Raw genomic sequence first — 20,183 nt, 5'->3', positions numbered from 1 at the left:
GACATCGTAAAGTACTAATTATGATGTTTATGTAATAAAGGGCATTGTAGATATTTTGGCGGGTAAAATCTTTAAAATCATGAAGAGAAAACGAGGTAAGAATCGTGTTGTAAATATATATATTGTAAAACTAATTAATGCGTAAGTTTATAAATTATAGTTAAGTGTATTTTAAAACGTGTTTAGTCAGCGCGATGTTGCTGCAAAACTATCATTAAATCGCCCAACTTATTTTCCCGTTTTTCAGACGTTTTTTTATAAACGCGGTTTGTTTCAGTATTTTTTAATATAATCAACTTCTTTGTGTATTTTAATTAATTTTATTATTTCTAAAAAAGTTTAAACAAAATTGTTAATTGGTTTAATTAATAAAAATGGAGGTTTCCATGCAACCTGTATAACTTATAAACACCAGGACTGAGTGGAAATGTTTGTGCAAAAACAAAAACTACCGTGGTTAACGATAAGTTTATTGATGTTAAAATGCAGCCCAAGATAGCAATGCTCAGCTGAAAAGGTCGACTGAACAGAAGGCAAAAAAACTCAAACGTAAGTTTGTTTTGGATAAAAAAGTGAGGTTGTGTGGATTCCTAACAGGCATTTTTTTTATAAAACGAGCCCAAAAAGTGGCATGACCGGAGAAAAAAATAGCAGCACCGAAAGGTCACAAAAATTTTACCCTTATTGATTTTTATGACATAAATAGTTTTTAGCTATAGAGTGTTTATGGACTGACGTGCTGCTTTTTTAATCAAAATGATATTTTTCTATTGTATTCAAAGATATAAATGTATGTTATTAAGTGCAGAATATTTGTCCATGTTATAGAGTAGTCCCTGACCTGTATTGTATTGCCTTCCATTCTTTTCTTAATGTTTTGCTATGATACCATGAAAGGATTGTTTTACAGCACAAAATAAAGTTGAGTTGATATCTAAGAAATATTAGCCTGCGGTAAAACTATCATTGTTATTAGGCAAGAATAAGAACCAACCAAAGTTCCAATGCTCTCACTGTGGTTATTCAACCAGATCTGTCGATCATATGAACAGCCATGTCAAGTAAGTTTCACCATATGTTGGGTAGATAATATATTCGCTAGATTCATGTATAGAAATTGTGTGCAATTTTCGAAAATCAATGTTTCTATTAGTTTGTTTTTTTAACAATTTTAGTAAAACACACTTTTCTAACATTTTTTACACTTTCACATGTGCAACAAACATATGTGTAAGCTGTAACAGTAGAGTATTACAATCAAATGACCTGATCTACTGTATCTATGTATTGCAGGTTACAAGCAGATAAGAACGGTTAAAACGCATTAAAAAAATCTTGTGTGTGAAAATATATATAGCTTATTAATTTGTGGAATTGGTTAATATATACATACCGTTATACCAATGACTATGAATTATATTTTGTTTTTAGAAACTTTCATTTATTAATTGCTGGTTTTACTTGTGACTATAAACAATGCAAACATCAAACTGTTTCTAAGGAATTGTTGCGACAACATCGGGAAACTGCTCATAACCTTAAATTGTAAGTACTGACTTTGACTAAAAATGCTTTAAAGAGGCATGTATGTACCTTGTGACAAATCTATTTACTGTGTGGGTCTGCGGCAAGCCACTCAATTGGACAAAATATATTAGTCGGAATTGGCTCTAGTTTGTGTCAATAAAGTTTTTATAATTTAAAAGGAAAATGTTATTTTTCAGCAAACCTGCAGCATGCAAGTTAAATTGTGATTTGTGTGAGTTTTCTTGCGCCACATCAGTGAGAATGAAGAGTCACCTAAGTTTGTATCATGAACAAAACAAACCATGGGTGTGTTCTGTGTGTAACATGGCGTTTGAATATGAAGTGGAGTACAAGAAACATTTCAGCCAAAAACACGGAGAAATGTCAAAAGTTTGTGGGATTTGTGGTTTCAGGTTCGTTGTTTTGTTGATGAATGCTAACAGTGAGCATAAGGTGTGTGGACATGTGTGTCTGGTGTATAAGAAGTCACCCATGTTATAACTGGACAGTGAGCACGGGGTGTATGAATACACCATGTGTATCTGGTGTATAAGAAGACACCCATGTTATAACTCGACAGTGAGCACGAGGTATGAATACACCATGTGTGTCTGGTGTATAAAAAGTCACCCATGTTATAACTCGACTGAGCATTAGGTGTGTAAATACATCATCATGTGTGTCTGGTGTATAAGAAGTCACCCAGCAAATGTCATCTTTGTTTAACTAAAATGTCACATTCACAGATCTACAGGGAGCGAGGTTAAAGTTCATATTATTAATTCTCATCTGAGATCTTTCTTTGATAAAAAGGAAGGTGAAAGTAAAACACACAGTTGATTGGGTGTGGTGTTTCATTGAAAGTCTTCTCTGCTTTCCTTGCATAATCAGACCCATGTAGTATCAGTGCAGACTTGGATCTTTTTGAAGTATTTTCAGGAACAATATTATAAATTAATTGTACAGTTTTATGCATGTATTTGTTACACATGTGCTTTACACATGTGTTTGTTGCCCATGTGTAAACCTGCAAACAAGGTAGATTTTGTCACACAAGTAACACTGACCTGCACCTACATCCAACAGGGTTGCAAACAGGGGAACAACCTAAGTGTTGTAACTTGTTTTTGTACTTAAGAAGCAAACCCCACACTGCAAATTGACAGTTGCTTGTATTAAGCAATCGGATACCTTTAATGAAGTTATTTTAGTTTAACCTAGATGGTGTGTTGGATAGCTGGTAATGTTTCATTGTGAAGTTCGTATCCATTTACTATTTTGTTTATTTTATTTTTCACGTTTTTATTTCTTTGGAAATACCTGTTTTTGAAAATATTTTTATTTCTTTGGAGAAGCTGTTTTCGAAATATTAAAGTTAACATTAAGAATATAAAAGTCGTTAGTTGCAAAGGGAGCTTTGAATAAATTACAAACAGGACACCTGTGTTTAAGGCCACAATAATAATCTTTGGCTTAAAAAATCTTTTAAAACAAACTTAGGAAATCGTAAAAACAATTCACTTTTGCGACAAAGTAAGTATGGTGGGGTGGGGGAAGACGTAACACTTTTATCACAAATGTCCTGATCGTATTTTAAGTAATAACAAAGGTCCATGGAAGTCGTGAAGATGCGGTTTTATAATACTTTCTTCACTACCAATGCGACGAAAAAATAAAACGAAAAGGTGTCTCATCTTTCTCCAGAGTATTATATATTTTTGAACTATCTAATGCACAACAGAAAGGCATTTTAACCTTTGTTTCAAATGTATATCACAAGCGATACCTGGGCGTTATTATTATAATGTTTGTCTCGTTGGCTTGCATCATATATTCAAGTGCATAGAGTATAACATTTAAACAGAGTATGCCGTAGCTGTCGAGAATATTTCTCAATTATTATTTTACGAGGTGTTGCAGAGCGAACCCGATTAACAGCATACGCGGCTCATTGGTGGTTAAAGCATAAATTAGGATTACAGTTAAAGCATAAATTAGGATTACAGGGAAACTCGGTCTGCAGGTCATTCCCATAAAACTCTTCGCAAATGCGAGATATCCGCCCTCCCCTTATTTTAGATGCATATATATGTACCTATAGAATCTTCAATTGTGATTTGAATAAGTTTGCTTTGTAATCCAGCCGTGACCACTCGAAGCTATAACTCGGTGTCGTAAACGTCTATAATTGTTCTGGGTGAGGGTCGGCGTCCGACCTGCGACAATAGGTGCGGCCGCTGATTCAGCAAATTTTATTAACGGTTGACTGAAACCGGTTTACTTACAGGCAGTTTACCGAAGAGACGGAGAGGCATTTCTTTATTTGAATAACGTGAATGTAAAACGAGACAAGAGTGCGTGCAAACATTGGTGTATGACGTGTACATAGGGTTCATGCATTCAACAGAGTTTTATAAACATTCTCCTGTAGATAGTACAGCTTATGCCGAAGAACTTGCTTTGTTAAGGTTGTGAAATAAACGTAACATGTTATATGCAGAACAAAATATGCAAAGGATTCTGTGGAAAGTTTAGGATATTTCAAACATTTTTATTATTGTATAACTATATAAACATTATTTTCTGTTTCAATTCACAGCTTTGTATTTTGTAAAAAGTCGCATCTGCTGTTTTAAGAAATATGGAAATCCCAATAATAGAGTTGAACAACGGAGTCAAAATGCCAATGGTTGGGTTGGGCACCTCTAAAGCAAAGAAACCCAACGAACTTCGAGAAGCTGTGAAGGTCGCTATTGATGCCGGGTATCGTCACTTTGACTGTGCTTGGATTTACGGCAATGAGAAAGAGGTAGGAGATGGTATAAGGGACAAAATAGAGGATGGGACGGTTAAAAGGGAGGACCTGTTTATCGTGAGCAAGTTATGGCGAGCTTATAGTCGACCTGAGCTTATGGACGAATGCTTTAACGAATCTTTACGTCGGCTTGGTGTCGATTACTTCGATCTTTACCTTGAGCATTTTCCAAATCCTACCATGCATGGCGGACCTGGAGTTCTAGAACTTATAGAGAATGGTAAAAGCGTTGAAGACTTAAGCATTGATTACGTCACAGTGTGGAAGAATATGCAGAAATATTTAGAATCTGGAAAAGCACGCGCGTTGGGTGTTTCCAACTTTAATGAATTCCAGATGTCTCGTTTGTTACGTGAGTGTGACGTCATACCGGCTGTCAATCAAATCGAAAGTCATCCTTATCTCAACAATGATAAACTCGTTAAATTGTGTCAATCCCGACACATTGCGGTGGTGGCGTATTGCCCACTTGGGTCAGCTGAAAGGATTAACGTTAGTACTCTCGGGTCCCCTCTACTGGATGACCCTGAGCTGAACCACATTGCTCTCAGGTTAGGGAAAACCCCTGCTCAAGTCGCGTTGCGTTTCAACATCCAAAGAAATATCCTGGTGATTCCTAAAAGTGTAACGACATCGAGGATAAAGGAAAACATGGACATCTTTGATTTTAAGTTGACAGACGACGACATGAAGGTTATCTACGGGTTGAATCGAAACAGAAGATATCTTACAGCTCATTTTTATAATTTCTATGCTCACCATAAGTTTAACCCATTCAGGGAAAATTATAATGAAGATTAGACCAAAGTAAATCTATAGCAATTATTAGGACAATGAAACAACTCGGTTTAAATTCAAAGTCCATTGGATTGCAGTAATTAAGACATTACCCATATAGAATAAAGACTTGCGAATATATAGGATCCAAACCTACATGAACATGGCCTACTATGGGGACATGATAGGAACAAATCAAATCACTCTACTTTGGTCCTATTTTTACCCCATAGTATGTTAGCACTATATATGGTTATTTACTGGTAATCCCTTCGCTTGGTTTAATTTATTTGACCTATGTTATCATATTCAAAAAAATAAAAAAAATCATCTTATGTTGTTTGTGTTTTATATATATATAGAAACAAGGGAATTTTTCTATATATCTTATCGCTTATACGTTGACACAAAAACTTACATTTATAATGGTGTATATCTTCTTAAAGTCGCATACCAGCAACAAGCATGATACGATACGTTGTGCAAAAGAACGATTTTTTTGGGAAATATTTTGGGAAACGACGTACAAACTACGATATAGTTCATATAGTTTCGAACGCGTGTATACAGTTTATTTTGTCCTGGTATTGTGTGGTAAGGTGGATAATGCTAGCACAGAACATCTCATATTTCGTAATCGTGTTTGGGACAATTAACAACGAGTCGCCGTGAGGATGCACTGTAAATCGTAAGGGTGGAAATGGTTCGATGTAAGGTGGTAATTTCCAATTTGGACGTGGAAATTACCACTTTCCTTAAATGTTCCACCCATAGGGTAAACTATTCCCACCCATCTGAATTTTACACCTCAGAACGTGGAAATATTGAAAAAAGATGGGTGGAAATTTCCACTGCACCTATAACACTTTTGTAAAATTATTTTTTTATATATTTTCTAAAGTGGCAAACTTTAATGTAATTTGAGATTATTCTGGTATGGTCTGAGATTAACACATAGAAATTATTTTAGCTACCCGATTTAACCATAACGACGCAAATTCCATTCACAGTGGGAGTTTGAGGTTGGCGCCTCGAATACGTCATTGTCTTATCGCTCTCATATACGACCACCAATTATGTAAATGTCGTTTGTTCACTAGCAATTGGGGGAAAATGGAAACATAGACCACCTTCCCCAACTGATTATAACCAAGTTACCACAACCTAATATATAGTGGGTTGGGGGGGAGATGGGACATCTTTTCATGCTTTTTTCTTGTCTCATTTGGCAGTAAGCGAAGAACATTCAAAGAATTATAAAACCGTATCCGTATACACGACTCCGATGGACCGTTGTTACCTGCTTAAAACAAGATCAGGATTTTTGAGTATTATGTGCTAAAGGTGTCCCGTCTTCTCCCACCCTACTAAGCCAGTGGATACTCGCATTAAGCCGAACGTACAAAGCACCAAACGTGGTCACTCTGTTTCATATAACAAAGGCCACATATTGCAGATTATTGATTTATTGAATATTTAAAACATGGAGTAGAATGTTTGGGAGGTTGCTTATCTGGGGATTTCAATCTGCTGCAGTTTGTACACGGCTTCAAAATCGCGACCTGCTCCATTACGTTTGATTGCGTAACAATCTGTTTAATCAGTCGTCACGTTAAGCAAGGTCAATCGTTTATGAGGTCACAATGAATCGATTCTAGAACCCAGAACCTCATTTTGTTTCCGCGCGCTCGACTTAGCTGTCGTCGCGATGTTAAGTACTGATTACTTTTTTCCTTCGGCATTGAAAAGCTGCTGCAATCCAGTGTCCCCATTCTAAAGTGAATGTATAAAGACGACGACCGGGTTCCAGTTTAGTTGAAAAATCCCACAGTCAGCAGTCGGTTGTATACCCAGCGTGCAAGCGGCGGGTTAATGTTTAAGCTCATTACATAAAAGTGGACGCACACACGAGTGGTCACGCTAGTATGGTTGAATATCGTAAAAGCGCGCAATAACTTTAAGTGTTTGCAATATTCTGTGCTAGAAGTTTCATTTAGATTCTGCAATTCGGTTTTATTTAACGAGTTTAAAATATCGCGGGCAATTTATTCTTTAATTTGATCGTATGTATAATTAAGCCTTAGGGGAAACGGTTTTCTTTGCCAGATCGATTTCAATATAGCAAGCTACAAAAGCCATTCGTTTGTTTTGTTTAGTCAATAGTAACAAAAGCGGGCTTGACTTAAATTAGTAATGAGAACTAGTTCAGTAGCAAAAGATTATCGGCTTATAGAGGCTGTTGAAAGCGGATAGCAGCTGTTTTTCTGCTTGATATATATCTAACGTGTGTACTATATCAGTCTAATGTTTTTCTTTCACTCGGTAGGGTCGTGTCAGCTTAAAATTGCAAGGAATTTTGAAACACTGTTGTTTTGGAAGTCAAGCTGCTGAACGCTGAGCACCCTCTTTTGAATTAAGAATATTTAACCAAAGTGAGTTGTTTTGTATGTATTTTTGATCCAGTGTTCTAATCGTATAATTCCCAAACGTTAGGCATCTAATTTGTGTTTAATTGTTCAAATCGCTTGAAACGTGCTCCCCAAATAAGTATCTTGCCGCCGGCAAACAAGGCGCTATAGCGATCGGTGTTTGAGCCACACTAGATTTTCTCTTAGTCGTGTACGTGCGTAGAGAGTTGCACGAGACTGGTTTCAAATTATTTTATCGAGATTTTGTCAATTTCTGCCGAACTTAATCAATTAAAAATGGCTGAAACCAAAGATCAGGTAAGTTTAAAATAGTTTTTGCAAGTTGTTACCAGTTTTGCGTTTTAAATCACCGAATTACGGTTTTCCGGGTGTGTCTCTCCCGCCTATCTATGGTAACCATTATGAAAACTTGTTGTTTTAGCGACCACCAGCTAATGGCGTGTGACCACCAGATCAGCTGCATTTCGTTAACGTTACAATTGAGTGCAATCATTTCTAAATGTACAAATAAACTAAACCCATCTTAACCAGCACGCCATATATTAATTAATGCTTCACTAAAAATTTACACTTTAAATTTTTGCTTCTACTGCAACTGTATTCTAAATATGTGCCTTCATTTTGATGTCAGCTGTGCAATTTTGTTGTATGAATGTTTTAAGTAAAAGTTAATCTGATAACACAGTATGCTACTAGGCAGCTGCAATAGTAATTATGACTGTAGGAAGAGGCTACATTTAAAAGATTATAGACAGAGTGAAAAAATGTTTTAAAAATATTAGAATACACCTTAAGCAAAAAATGCAAAAGTAAAAATGTAGATTTTTGGTTTATTTTTAAAATATTTTCATAGCATGTTTAACGACTGTTGTTTTTGTTTATTCCCTTTCCTTTGTTGTTTTAATTAATTAGATATTTGTTTTTTTGTTGAATGGATAATAAACTGTTTGTCTGTTGTAATGTATGTCACAGTTATTTTACTGCAAGCCAAAATGAATGAAATAATGAAGAAAATCTTTGCTTTTTACAATCTTAAATTGTTCCTTTTATTGCGAATGATCCTTGACTGGCTGATAACTTTATAGTTACGTTCTACATCTTGTGTGGGCAAAATTGCTTGTATATATATTTAATATATCATATCAAAACTCTATTCTGTATTTGTGAGATCCTATGGCCGGGCATGCCACGGATCTGGGATTTACGCCAAAGAACTCTAACCCTCATGTAATGTCAGGAGATAATTTACAACAGTTTTAGTTTTACAACAGTAAGCTCATTGTTAGTTTATTATTAAGTTTAAGAATTCCATAGTAAATCAAAGAACCAATAAATGTCGCATTAAAACTTTAATGTCTTAATTTGTTTGTTTTGTTCTAAATAGCAAATTACTATCTTTAACTATTTTGAAAATTTACAATGTTGACGAAAAGTGTTGAAACCAACCCGGTAAACAATATAGCAACAAAGCCATTTGTGCTAATTTTTCTAAAATTGTTTTTGTTTTTAAATAATTTTTTTAAATTTTAACAAAAATATGTTTGTTTAGTTGTTTGCATTGTTGTAATGGTAAAACCCGGTGTCATGTACACCTGTGGTCAGCGGTGTCTCACATTTGGTTAAAATAGATATGTAGCCTCGGGCAATTTGTATATGATGGTGCATTTGTTTTATTTAAACCTTGTTTTTCTGGTTTTGTATTTGGTTGTATTGTTCTTCCTTTAAAATATAAAGTGTGCTTATAAAGTAAGTTTACATGATGAATATTTAATAATAATACCAAATGCTGTACTATGTTAAACAATAGTGCATAAAGTAGAGCGTGTTTGTATTAAATTGAATGATTTTTAAACATTTGAACTTTTTCATATAAACACTACCTAATTATTGTGATAATGTTAACTATTTGAACCAAATAATAGCAGCTGTGCGCATGGAAACATGATGTTACTATTAAATATTCCACTTCGCATTACCGTGGCACTTCTCCGCTTCTACTTACCGGTGACACGTGGTTCTCTCGTTTCTCTTTTTTCTTCTAACTTCTCTCGCGCATGCAGCGTGAGTAGGAATTTTCCATTCAGCTCCACCGGGCCGTAAGAGAGTTATCACGTGCTTAAATATTACTGGAAAGTTACGGCGATCGGAATTCATTCATAAACTTTATTACCGTTTATTACTTAACAAACCAAGCTTTGGACCGCGCGTCATTATATATGTGACGTCACAATACGACAGATGAATAATTCACAACAGAACGTAAATTCGCGCGGAATGTAGTGACGTCATTGTGTCGCTGCGGTAGATTGTATCTAAGCTACATCACCGGTGTTTGCATCTGAATATAATTAACCTTTACCTACACAAACGTAAGGGAACGATATACGAAACCTTTATACACGATAACAAATTGCGCAATACGATTTCTGTTATCTAGTTATGGAGACTCCGAGGTCTTTACCAGCGCTATGTCTTTCAGCCTGTGTACTAGTAAAATATACTCGCGTGTCTGATAAGGTTTATTTATCGTTCAACTAATAGTTAACGATCGCGATAAAGCCGTTAAACTTTGGTTAATACTTCGTTAACTGATTGTATTTAAAAACAAAACGTCAACCGCATTATAACTGGAACCATGTTGTAACAGCTTTGGTCGACCATGCGTGATAAAGGTTCCGGGAATAAGATAACGAATTCTTGGTACAGGTGTTCAACCCGCAGCCATTTATCATGGCAACACACCCATAATGTTGAACGAACTAAGTTTCGCGGTGCAATTGTCACGTCACACTCGTAATATCGATTGTTCGGGGGTTATGACGTTGCAAAATGTTCGATTGTTAGGAGTTGAAACGTAACAAAGGGTTGAAGTTTATTATAATATAAGATATTGTTGCGTGTCGAATGGTTGGTTGTGACGTAACAATCGCTATTGTTCGGTATGTGCAGCAGATGTTCACGCTCTATTGAAACCTTGCAGTAGCACCGCTGATGCGTGAAACGTAGTGATTGGTCGATAGAGCTGTTGCCTGGACAACCGTTTCTTATGGGCGCGGTCGTGTAAATTCTGGTTTAATCGATGCGTTTGTTGTTTGCTTTCTTAAATTTTAACGATGTTTTAAAATAATACACTATCGTTATAAATGCTCAAGCTATGATAAAATTAACAAATCCCGTCGCCAAAAATGTTTAAATAAAAACCCTTAAGACCCACAAATAATGGCGCTGTTGCAGCATTGTATGGCCTATGCTTGAGCAGTGAAATATGAATGGTAACCTGATACAACTTACGACCTTCACGCTCACTGTAGAGGTCGTTAGGTTTGCTACGGTAGTTGCACGCATCAGTGCGTAACGGTGGTGGGTGATCGTAGGGGTGGGGTATTTAACGGACAGTGTACCAGTCACTGTAACATTAAATCTATTGTATCGGCTTCTGAAATCAAATAGCCTACCACGTTATGGGATAAACAACAAACAGTGCACCGGCTTGTGAGATTTCACCCGCTCAGTAGAAGAGAGAGTGAACTGGTCAAACGCAACAAAAGAATAAACCGGCATCGCCTTTAGCGGTTTCGCGTTCCCATTTTTCGCTCATTGTTGTTTCTTTATACGTCATCCATTATTACGTCAAAGCTTATTGTTACGTAGCCGTTCGATGCGCGCCAAAATGAAGGTAAATATTTGCGATGGGCAATCGCCACAGAGAGACTAGGCACCGGTGTAGCGTGGCCACAACCCGTCGTCTGCAATGGCTCACTAAGGAAAGATTCGCCACGAAGTTAGTCCATGTTTTATAGCACAAGTTGCCAGCAGGAAATCACTGCATGCGGATGGCGGGGCTTAAATTACGACACGCTCATCTACAAAGCATGGCAATGCTATAACTGCCACACATTACTTGAAATAATGGTTGCAGAATCTTTAAAATTCTATTCCCAACCACCCGCAATATTCAATGGTTTTGATTGTGGATATTGATCCTTTTGTATTCACACAATCTCACTTGCTCGTAATAACATCGATCCATGCTCTTTGCAGTTCGTGTCAAAACAATATGCATTGTGACGATGTAGTGACAGATTCAAACGTAACATCTGCTAGATAATAAAGCAGAGATCGATGCGACTCTTTCAATGTTAGTGTCGAACATAGGGAGACTTTCCAGCGAAGGACAACTCAGATTTCCCCCGGGTCTTGTCAGGGCTCTCCGTCGCAAAAATCGTTCGGTGTAGTGCCTTGTTACTCCAAAATAGAACAAGGTTTTTAATTAATCTTAGTCCACGAAGAAGTTTGGGCGTGTGTGGATTGAGTTAGTTGCATTTGCTGAGCTGATGCCATCCCTTACAGTTGCAAGGAGTATTAGTAGTTTAGCTTATCTGGTGAATATTACAACAGTATAATGCTATACTTATTAATCACACAGCAATTAATAAGACAGAATAATGTTTGTATTTAGTGCTTCTAATATTTCTATAGTTCCGCGCGGTTCACGTAAAGATGAGATTCTGCCAACTAGGAACGTTCTTGACATTATTCGCAGCGGAATAGCAAGGTTACAATAAATACTTGGAGCCAAAGTTGTTCTCAGCGTTCCAGTTTTAACTTAAATGTCAAGTCCCATGTGACTTGAAGCTGGTTCGTTCAATGCCGTTTCACTTTAAGCATCTTGGCATGAGTGTACTTGTGTAAATGGGGAAGTTTCCCAAAGACTTGTTGGATTCAATCCTTATATAACCTGCGCTGTAGTATCTGCATAATCACTTCATTTGTGTTGTTTAGTCAGCGATTCTTAACTTTTGGGGTAAAACTGGTAAAAGCTTTAAAACACAGCTTTATATATAACCGGGCTTTGGCGAATTAATTTTAACAGTATTGCAAAACCAGTTAAAAAGTTTGGTAAACCACTCAACTGTAGTTAGCAAACCAGATAAATCGAATTTCGATCCGCTTATTGCTTAACACGCATGGTTTGGATGCAATTCTTTAATTTGTCCCTCTTAGTTCTTACTATAGAATAATTAATGTTGTTTTCGTATTTAACACAAACATTCAAACTACTGATAGTTACTTGTATTTGAAATATGCGTGTTTCACTTTATTGCCACATAGATAATATGCTCATAAAACATCTCATGTTCGAATTCCTGTCACTCGTAAATTACTCGGTACATTAACCCCGTGATAAAGTGTGTAAACATGATGTGACCTTATTACAAGGACACACGAGGGGCAAGTTTAAAGCTTCGCCAGATATTACATTGGATTTGTGGACGTAGGCTGTTCCTACCAGGCATGACATAAGTCCAATTTATTACTTACGGCACTTTTTGAAAACCGCTGTTTCAAGCTCACGTTCATGGCTTTTTCATCGCTACAAATTTAAGCGTAAACAGAAAGTTAAATCGTCGGTTTTCAAAAAGTGCCAAAACAACAGAAACAGATTTTTTGGTCATTAAAGCACCGTGTGCAGTAAAAACACTAACGGTCGATTGCTCGAATCAAATATCACCAACCAATGTTTAATCTCTCGCTTTTATTTCTCGTTCCTCAAGCAAAAGTTGTTTGCACCAATTTTTAATTTGCCAGCCCCGCTTTTTGCTTGTCGACATAGTCTGCAAACTGCAGCTAAGCGTAACGAAGCGTAGCGCCAAGCCACGCGTAATTGCAATGCACGCATGCCTATAGAACGCCCATTTGATTATTACTGTAACATTTGTTCGTGTAAAACCACATATGATTAATCTACACAATTGTTTGCGTTGGTGCGATATTTCTGGTAAAAGTTGTAGCCGCGCCGAAATTGCTTCGTCAGCCGAAAGTATACATAGCACCCACGCTACTGTGCTCATAAGCGCAAGTATCGCTTAACAGCCGTAGTATAATTGCGGGTTACTCCAAACAAACGGGAGGACTTACACCTTTTGTCCTATCGACCCCTGAGTTTCGTAATCTCGTTTAAATATTAACCAGACCCTGTGTGCAAACTCGATCTTTGATTATTATTCACGCGCTTATCACAAAGCTAATGTGTGACGGTGCAACACATGCTGATCGGCGATCGCCCACACATTACACGAGCATATTATATTTTAAACCATTTTTACAATAATTCGCTACCGCGAGACGTCGCTGCTGCAGCGGATGTCAGTTATCCGTTAAATATTTGTCAAACATCTGCAAACACGATTACTTTTCCCGTTTCGACCCAATGTCCATTGACCGGCGTTCAAACAGAGCTGTTTCGTCTCCGCTGCGTAGTTACTGCGGTTTGCTTCCAGTCAGTGATATTTGAAGGGAAAAAAATGGTAGAATGTGGAATCAGATTCTGTATTTGAATGAATTAATTAATGCCAGGTTAAAATATGTGATTTTGATAACTGAATGAACGATTGAATGTAACTTATTTATCCTCCCGTGTTGGGGAACGACAGTCGTTAATAGTAGCTGCGTCTAATTTTAAACCGTAGGATTCTATAATTAAACTTACAATATTGCTTGTAGTACACCCGCAGTGGTGTTACTATTTCCCCCTCCAATAATCGATTTATGACGTCACTGGGGTTTAAACTTTAAAGTTAATTCCTCCCCGGTTGTTAGGTGGTTCGTATCGACCTCGAAGCACTGACCTTCATACCGGTCGATAGGACATAATATTACCTAGCAACTGCAAACCGATGTATCTAGACTTCACGTCTATATACGTCGTTGCGTTCCACGATTTGAGCCATAATCATTAGTCCTAATCACCCCTCACACAGTTAGCGGTACCAAGGTGGTAATGTCGGTGTGTTTTTAGAAATAGTTTGTAAATTAATTACCGCAAGTCGCTACCGTGTATAACGTTTCTATTAAGCAGCTGTAATGCAGGTATTGTTGATATTGCTAAGGTTGCATAGGTTCATACGCAACATTACATTGGCACAGGTTTATACGGAATAAAACTAGGGTTCGAATATAAGATTGATCGCAGCCAGATCGCCGTTATTATTTATCGCTGAATTGGCAGAAAGAATAAAATTTTCTTTTCCCAGAAATCGCGCGTCTCATTTTTCGCTCGAGTCGTCTTAATTATCACGGTTTATGACGTAATAATCCTTAATATTGTATGGCGCCTTGCATCGAGCGTTTCCCAATTAAATACCGGAAGAACGCCACAGTTGGCCCCCACCTGCCGTATGTAGTGACCGCTGCTCTAATCCATGGTCGCCGCTGCCGTTGGCAGCAATTAATTGAGACTTGCCCTATATACTAAAATCGGGTTAATTCTGCGCGCATCTGTCACTATGACGTCACTAGGGGGTTTGATCTTGACTGTTACGTCACTTATAGTTCAGTCGATTAACGATACGTCCGGATAGAAGGTCGCGCTCAGTGTTAGATTTGTATTTATTGTGCAAGTTATATACGGGGACAATGTAATAATATTGGTAATAGGAATCGCAGTTAATGAAAGATAGGATCTTTACTTTAAATAGTCTTAATGTTTTTCTTAATGATAATATACATGTATGAAAAATGCATGTGAAATAAGAAAGTAATGGAAATTAAAATAAGGTTTAATAGAATTTTTCAGTAGGTTTGGTGTCTACAAGTTATTAGTTGGTTGTAACTTAAGTAAGGTTGCTGGTAAGCTGGGTACCTTTGTGTAAGAAGTGGTAGCAAATGTTTGTAGAGTGTAATGAAGCCACCTCACGTCAAATATTGTTTGCTTCTTAGAACATATTGTTTGTCATGAATGCCGGCAACCATACTGCATGGCGTTTTCACATGCGTGTAAAAAACTTAACTTATAATGAAGATGAAACACCTTTAACTTGTACAGAGGGTATTGGTTGGTGTAATGTGTAAGAACTTTTTGTGCAAACATGCGGTTTCTTTTATCTTGACAAAGATTGATTTATATCCTTAATAAAACCTACCCCACTTAGTGCTTTACAAATCACGGAGTTGAATTTATTATTAAATAAACATTGCTAAAGTGGGGTTACCATGTTTTATTAAGCGACTTTCAAAGCAGCAGATTGTAATTAATTTTTACAATGAGAATTATCCTAACCATACAGTTCATGCAATGTCTGAATATTTTATGCTTCTTTACTTTTATAATTGTATAATTGGCTCCCAGTGTCCTTCGCTTCATGCCTGAACAATTTATTCAAATGCAGCGTTTGAATAATTCATTGCCTTCATGAAATTTTCATTAATTGTAAAACTCGGTGGCCCGCTTCTATTTTTAGAGATAATTTTTAAACCAGCGTCACAGCACACACTTTGTGTTAACATTTAAGTCCAATGGAATAATATAAAAAGTTATTGCATTTTTCTCATAAAAGTAAAAACAGACCTGGAATTTGTTTTGTTGAAAAGATGGTTGTACTATGCGCTCTGTATTCTGTATTAGTCTGTTTGTACGTGCCTTGGTACAGCCAATGCCAAGTTTTATCTCTTTGGATTTTAAATTACAGTCTTCAGTACGTTTAGTAAAAGGGTTCAGAAAGGATGCCAGATGCTACAACTATTTATATCGTCACTGTAATATCATGTAATTTGGAAGTACAATATGTGTTTAAACTTAAACATCACTAATCACTTTGGTTCATTGTTATGTCATAACATCCATTGTTCTCTAACACAGGCATTCCAGGAACCAGCTCCTGGTGAAACTGAGGTGTTGGTTGTTGATAAAAAGAAAAAGATGGGGCAGAAAAAAGGGAAGAAGGAGAAGAAGGATATGGATGATCTGAAGAAGGAGTTGGAGATGGATGAGCATCGTGTTCCGTTGGAGGAATTACTCGCGAGGCTTCAAACTGATCCACAGAAGGTTGGTTGTGATGTCATGATTGGTATTGTTGTGTCATGAACAATATATTCTGTATGTATAAGGTCCTTGATAAAGCTTCTGGGTCTTATTTTATTAACAATATATTTCATATGGAGTAAAATTCTTGTCAAAAGTTCTTATTGCCGTTTTCTACTATTGCCCCAACAATCAACCTAGTATGAAAGATTAAATTTACATTGTTTATCTTTGTGTGGCAAGGCAATGACAATGCCTGCTTACGAGTGTTTTTGAATGATTGTTTTGGCCGCAACAATTTTGGAAAAAAAACTGTATTAATCAATAAACAACCACTGAGACAAAATGTGTTGTACCAGTTTGTTTATCTAACTATCAATACCTCTCCTCTACTAAATAAGATATAATAACGATAACTTTGTCATTATTTAGGTTGGGTTGCTATACCTAGTTAAAAAGGGTTGAATAATTTATAAAAGTAGCTTAAAACTGTTCACTAAGTTGTTTTGCCACTGTCACTAGCTCCACTAAAGCATCATAAAAGCTTTTTGCTGCACAATAATCATTTCCACCAAATTTCAATACCATTGTTTTCTCCCTCATTATCCAGGGTTTGACTTCGAAGCAAGCCGCTGAGATCTTAGAGCGTGACGGCCCTAACTGCCTCACACCTCCCAAGACAACCCCTGAGTGGATTAAGTTCTGTAAGAATTTATTCGGAGGTTTCTCTACCTTGTTGTGGATTGGAGCCATCCTATGTTTGTTCTCCTTTGCTCTTGAGTCGCAAAATGAGAACCCAAATTGGGATAATGTAAGTTGTGATCAAAATGTGGTAAACTACTTGTGTATCAGTCAAGAGATTCACAAAGAATGTCCAACTCTATGTTAAGGCAATTGGAAAACCAGATGCGTGTGTAAAACATGGTTGTTTGCTTTGTTTATATGTCTCTGCCCCTCTTTACCTCCTGAAATTCACCCACAACTTTGCCCAAGAAGTCAGTGTATATGTTGTTGAAACTTGCGAAACTTTACGCACAACATATTTATTTAAACGTTCCATGTAACATCAATACCCAAAACTCACATAATTGGAATAATTGTTTTAACCGGGATAAAATGTTTATTTCATGAAATTCACCTCGCCATAGCAACATAATTACCATGTAAAGTCAACCTACCATGGCAATTTACCGCTTGTATGAATTTTATAAATTACCCTAATAAGCATCGAGCGATTGGAACCGCAGCGATTCCGCAGCAATTGCTCGATGCCATGGTGGCTTTCATGGAGTATTTATCTGGATGTGGTTTAGTTTACTATGGGAATATAGGATGTATAGGTGCAGTGGTTGTATTGGAATGTTATTTTAACTTTTAAATAAAGATTGGTTTTACCAAGTTTATTGCTTAATGCTTCATAACACTTAAATGCACATGTGGAAAATGGTGCAACTAATTCAAAGTTCTTTGTTTGTAGAAACTCTAAAATAACCAGTCTTAAATACAGTTTAAGTTATATAACTATTGTAAGTTCAAGATGATTGTAAAATTAAAGTACGCTACCAACATGCATGGTAATTAACCTCACCCTTTTATACATAAGTAACATAACACACAACATCTACAGTTCTACCTTGGAGTTGTATTAGCAAGTGTGGTCATCATCACCGGTTGTTTCCAATACTACCAAGAATCGAAAAGTTCAAAGATTATGGAATCGTTCAAGAACATGATACCTCAGGTGAAATTATTGTTTCAATTTTAAGTTTTTGTCTTTTTTTCTACTGTTTTAAAATATTTTGACAACCAGCATTTTACACTTGTTTTCTAAAATAGCTTTTCTTGCATTTATTAGCGTATCAATGTTTCGATATCCTACACAGATATCGGCTTCATCAGGATAATTATACGCAACAGTGCAAAATACTTTTATATATATAATTTAACAGGCATCTAAATTTATATGTTTTCCTACGTTTCTATGCAAATAAATGCAGAGTTGTTTAAAAAATACCTTTTACATAACAATGAGTCAATTATCCTTTTTAATTTGTTTACTGATTTTAATGTTTTACCGACCATTGTTTCCACAGCAAGCCTTGGTGATCAGGGATGGTGAGAAATGTCAGATCCTCGCTCAAAACATTGTGTTGGGAGATATCTGTGAAGTGAAAGGAGGGGACAGAATCCCAGCCGATCTCAGGGTTATTTCTGCAAGTGGAATGAAGGTGGGGGTTGTGTGTTTAGTTATAATGAAATCTTGAGTGGCTTGTTTGAATATATAGGTATACTTGTTTATATAGACATTTTAACAGCTGACAAAAGCTTTTGTTTAATCATGTGTGTTTCAATAGTTGCACCCTAAAATTGCTCCTGGTGGTTGGTTGGGGATTTGGTGTGATTTAGCCTAAAAAGCAATGAGAATTCTAACATAAATACACATGCTGTGTAATGTATGTAATTTAAAACTGGCAGAACATCCAAAAATTGTAGTTTTAGGGTTGTTACATTTAACATTCATGCCAACTGTCATACATAGGTTGACAACTCCTCACTGACCGGTGAATCGGAGCCACAGAGCAGGTCGCCCGACTGCACGCATGAGAACCCCATTGAAACACGAAACATCGCTTTCTTCTCCACCAATTGTGTTGAAGGTGAACATTATGTTTCAATATTGCTTCGGTCTGCAATATACCGTGGGGGGCAAACACATGGGAGGCAGGGATAGTTAGACATGCTTTTCTATAAAACACATAACTTGTAATGTTTACTGATGAATTAATGTAGTGCAGAAAAATCTACAGTGAGCTTACCTATCCTGCCACCCCAGGTTTGGCGCCTATGCTCTACTTTAATATTAGTTCCCAAACCAAATATAAATATGAATGAATAACTTTGAATAAATAAGTCCTGTTTAAATTGTCTGCATATCCTCCAACCAAGTTCTCTGCATTAATATAATATTACATTCTCTTTATTTTTGTTAAGTTAAAATGTTTAGGCAAAAGTTTAACTTAATACTATTTAACTTAATATATCTTAATATTCTTTAAGTTAAGTATTAAGGCCAGGTAGTGGAGTTTTTTTAAAGTGTTAGCCCATTTTTTTTAGTCTAGTAGTGGAGAGAATAAAACAGTGAGCATGAGTACACCATGTGTGCCTGGTGTATAAGAAGACACCCATGTTATAATTCGACAGTGAGCATGAGGTGTATGAATGCACCATGTGTGTCTGGTGTATAAGAAGACACCCATGTTATAACTCGACAGTAAGCATGAGGTGTATGAATACTCCAATAGCTTGACAGTGAGCATGAGGTTGAGAAAAGTTAGTCCACAGGATCAGGGGTAGGCATCTGCGTCAGGAGAGGAGACAACTCAGTGATGGGGAGGATTGCGGCTCTCGCATCCGGCATTGAAGAATCAGAAACCCCCATTGCGCAAGAGATTCATCACTTTATTGTGATCGTAGCCAGTTAGTTTTGTTGTTTTGTATTTAGTATGTAACGTAAGGGTTACCAGGTTCAAATCTCAGCCAGGTAAGATTAAAATGAAAAGATTTAAATCTATACAGTTTTTTTTGAAGAGAAAAAGTTGCGTTTGATGTTCAAGAAAGATGAGAATTCTATATGGATCAGATCCTACAGACAGACATACCACGGTACCAGGCCACCTGGGGTTGCGACCCAGTGTTGGCCCATTACCTTGACACCTAGAAGATAGGTAGAAGAAAAATAAAGGAAGAAGTTAATGCTTGAAAGGGCGTGGATTAAGTTGTTGTTGCTTCAGGTTCTGCCCGTGGGATTGTAATTAAGTGTGGTGACGATACAGTG

The 20,183-nt window shown here is 36.7% G+C and overlaps 3 protein-coding genes across 3 annotated transcripts in view; all 3 read left to right on the top strand.

Annotated features, from left to right (window-relative positions):
• The first annotated feature begins 69 nt into the window (after positions 1–69).
• Positions 70–2,965, top strand: zf(c2h2)-136 (zinc finger protein). The gene is given in 6 exon segments (NM_001078460.1): positions 70–95; positions 490–549; positions 977–1,061; positions 1,432–1,545; positions 1,725–1,940; positions 2,274–2,965. Coding segments are annotated over 6 exon segments (585 nt in total). The 5' UTR covers positions 70–79; the 3' UTR covers positions 2,368–2,965.
• A 1,161-nt stretch (positions 2,966–4,126) lies between these two features.
• Positions 4,127–5,454, top strand: LOC100176557 (1,5-anhydro-D-fructose reductase). Its single transcript, XM_002120720.4, has one exon. It carries the CDS (start codon positions 4,169–4,171, stop codon positions 5,141–5,143), a length of 975 nt encoding a protein of 324 aa, XP_002120756.1. The 5' UTR covers positions 4,127–4,168; the 3' UTR covers positions 5,144–5,454.
• Positions 5,455–7,642: 2,188 nt separating this feature from the next.
• LOC101243505 (sodium/potassium-transporting ATPase subunit alpha-3) overlaps positions 7,643–20,183 on the top strand; it is a gene marked incomplete in the record, with an annotated part of 20,984 nt that continues 8,443 nt past the window's right edge. Inside the window, 7 exon segments of the mRNA XM_018815516.2 lie at positions 7,643–7,845; positions 16,187–16,372; positions 16,959–17,159; positions 17,976–18,089; positions 18,442–18,576; positions 18,888–19,005; positions 20,140–20,183. Of these exon segments, the coding sequence (XP_018671061.1) occupies positions 7,825–7,845; positions 16,187–16,372; positions 16,959–17,159; positions 17,976–18,089; positions 18,442–18,576; positions 18,888–19,005; positions 20,140–20,183 (819 nt within the window).

This window comes from Ciona intestinalis, unplaced genomic scaffold (genome assembly GCF_000224145.3).
Source record: "Ciona intestinalis unplaced genomic scaffold, KH HT000079.2, whole genome shotgun sequence".
Taxonomy (NCBI): Eukaryota; Metazoa; Chordata; class Ascidiacea; order Phlebobranchia; family Cionidae; genus Ciona; species Ciona intestinalis.
Note: the sequence above shows the minus strand (reverse complement) of the source record. Positions and strands in the feature narration are given on the sequence as shown.

What these genes read in the sequence shown, in the direction of transcription:
- LOC100176557 (XM_002120720.4), top strand. Translation starts at nt 4,169, where the DNA reads ATGGAAATCCCAATAATAGAGTTGAACAACGGAGTCAAAATGCCAATG.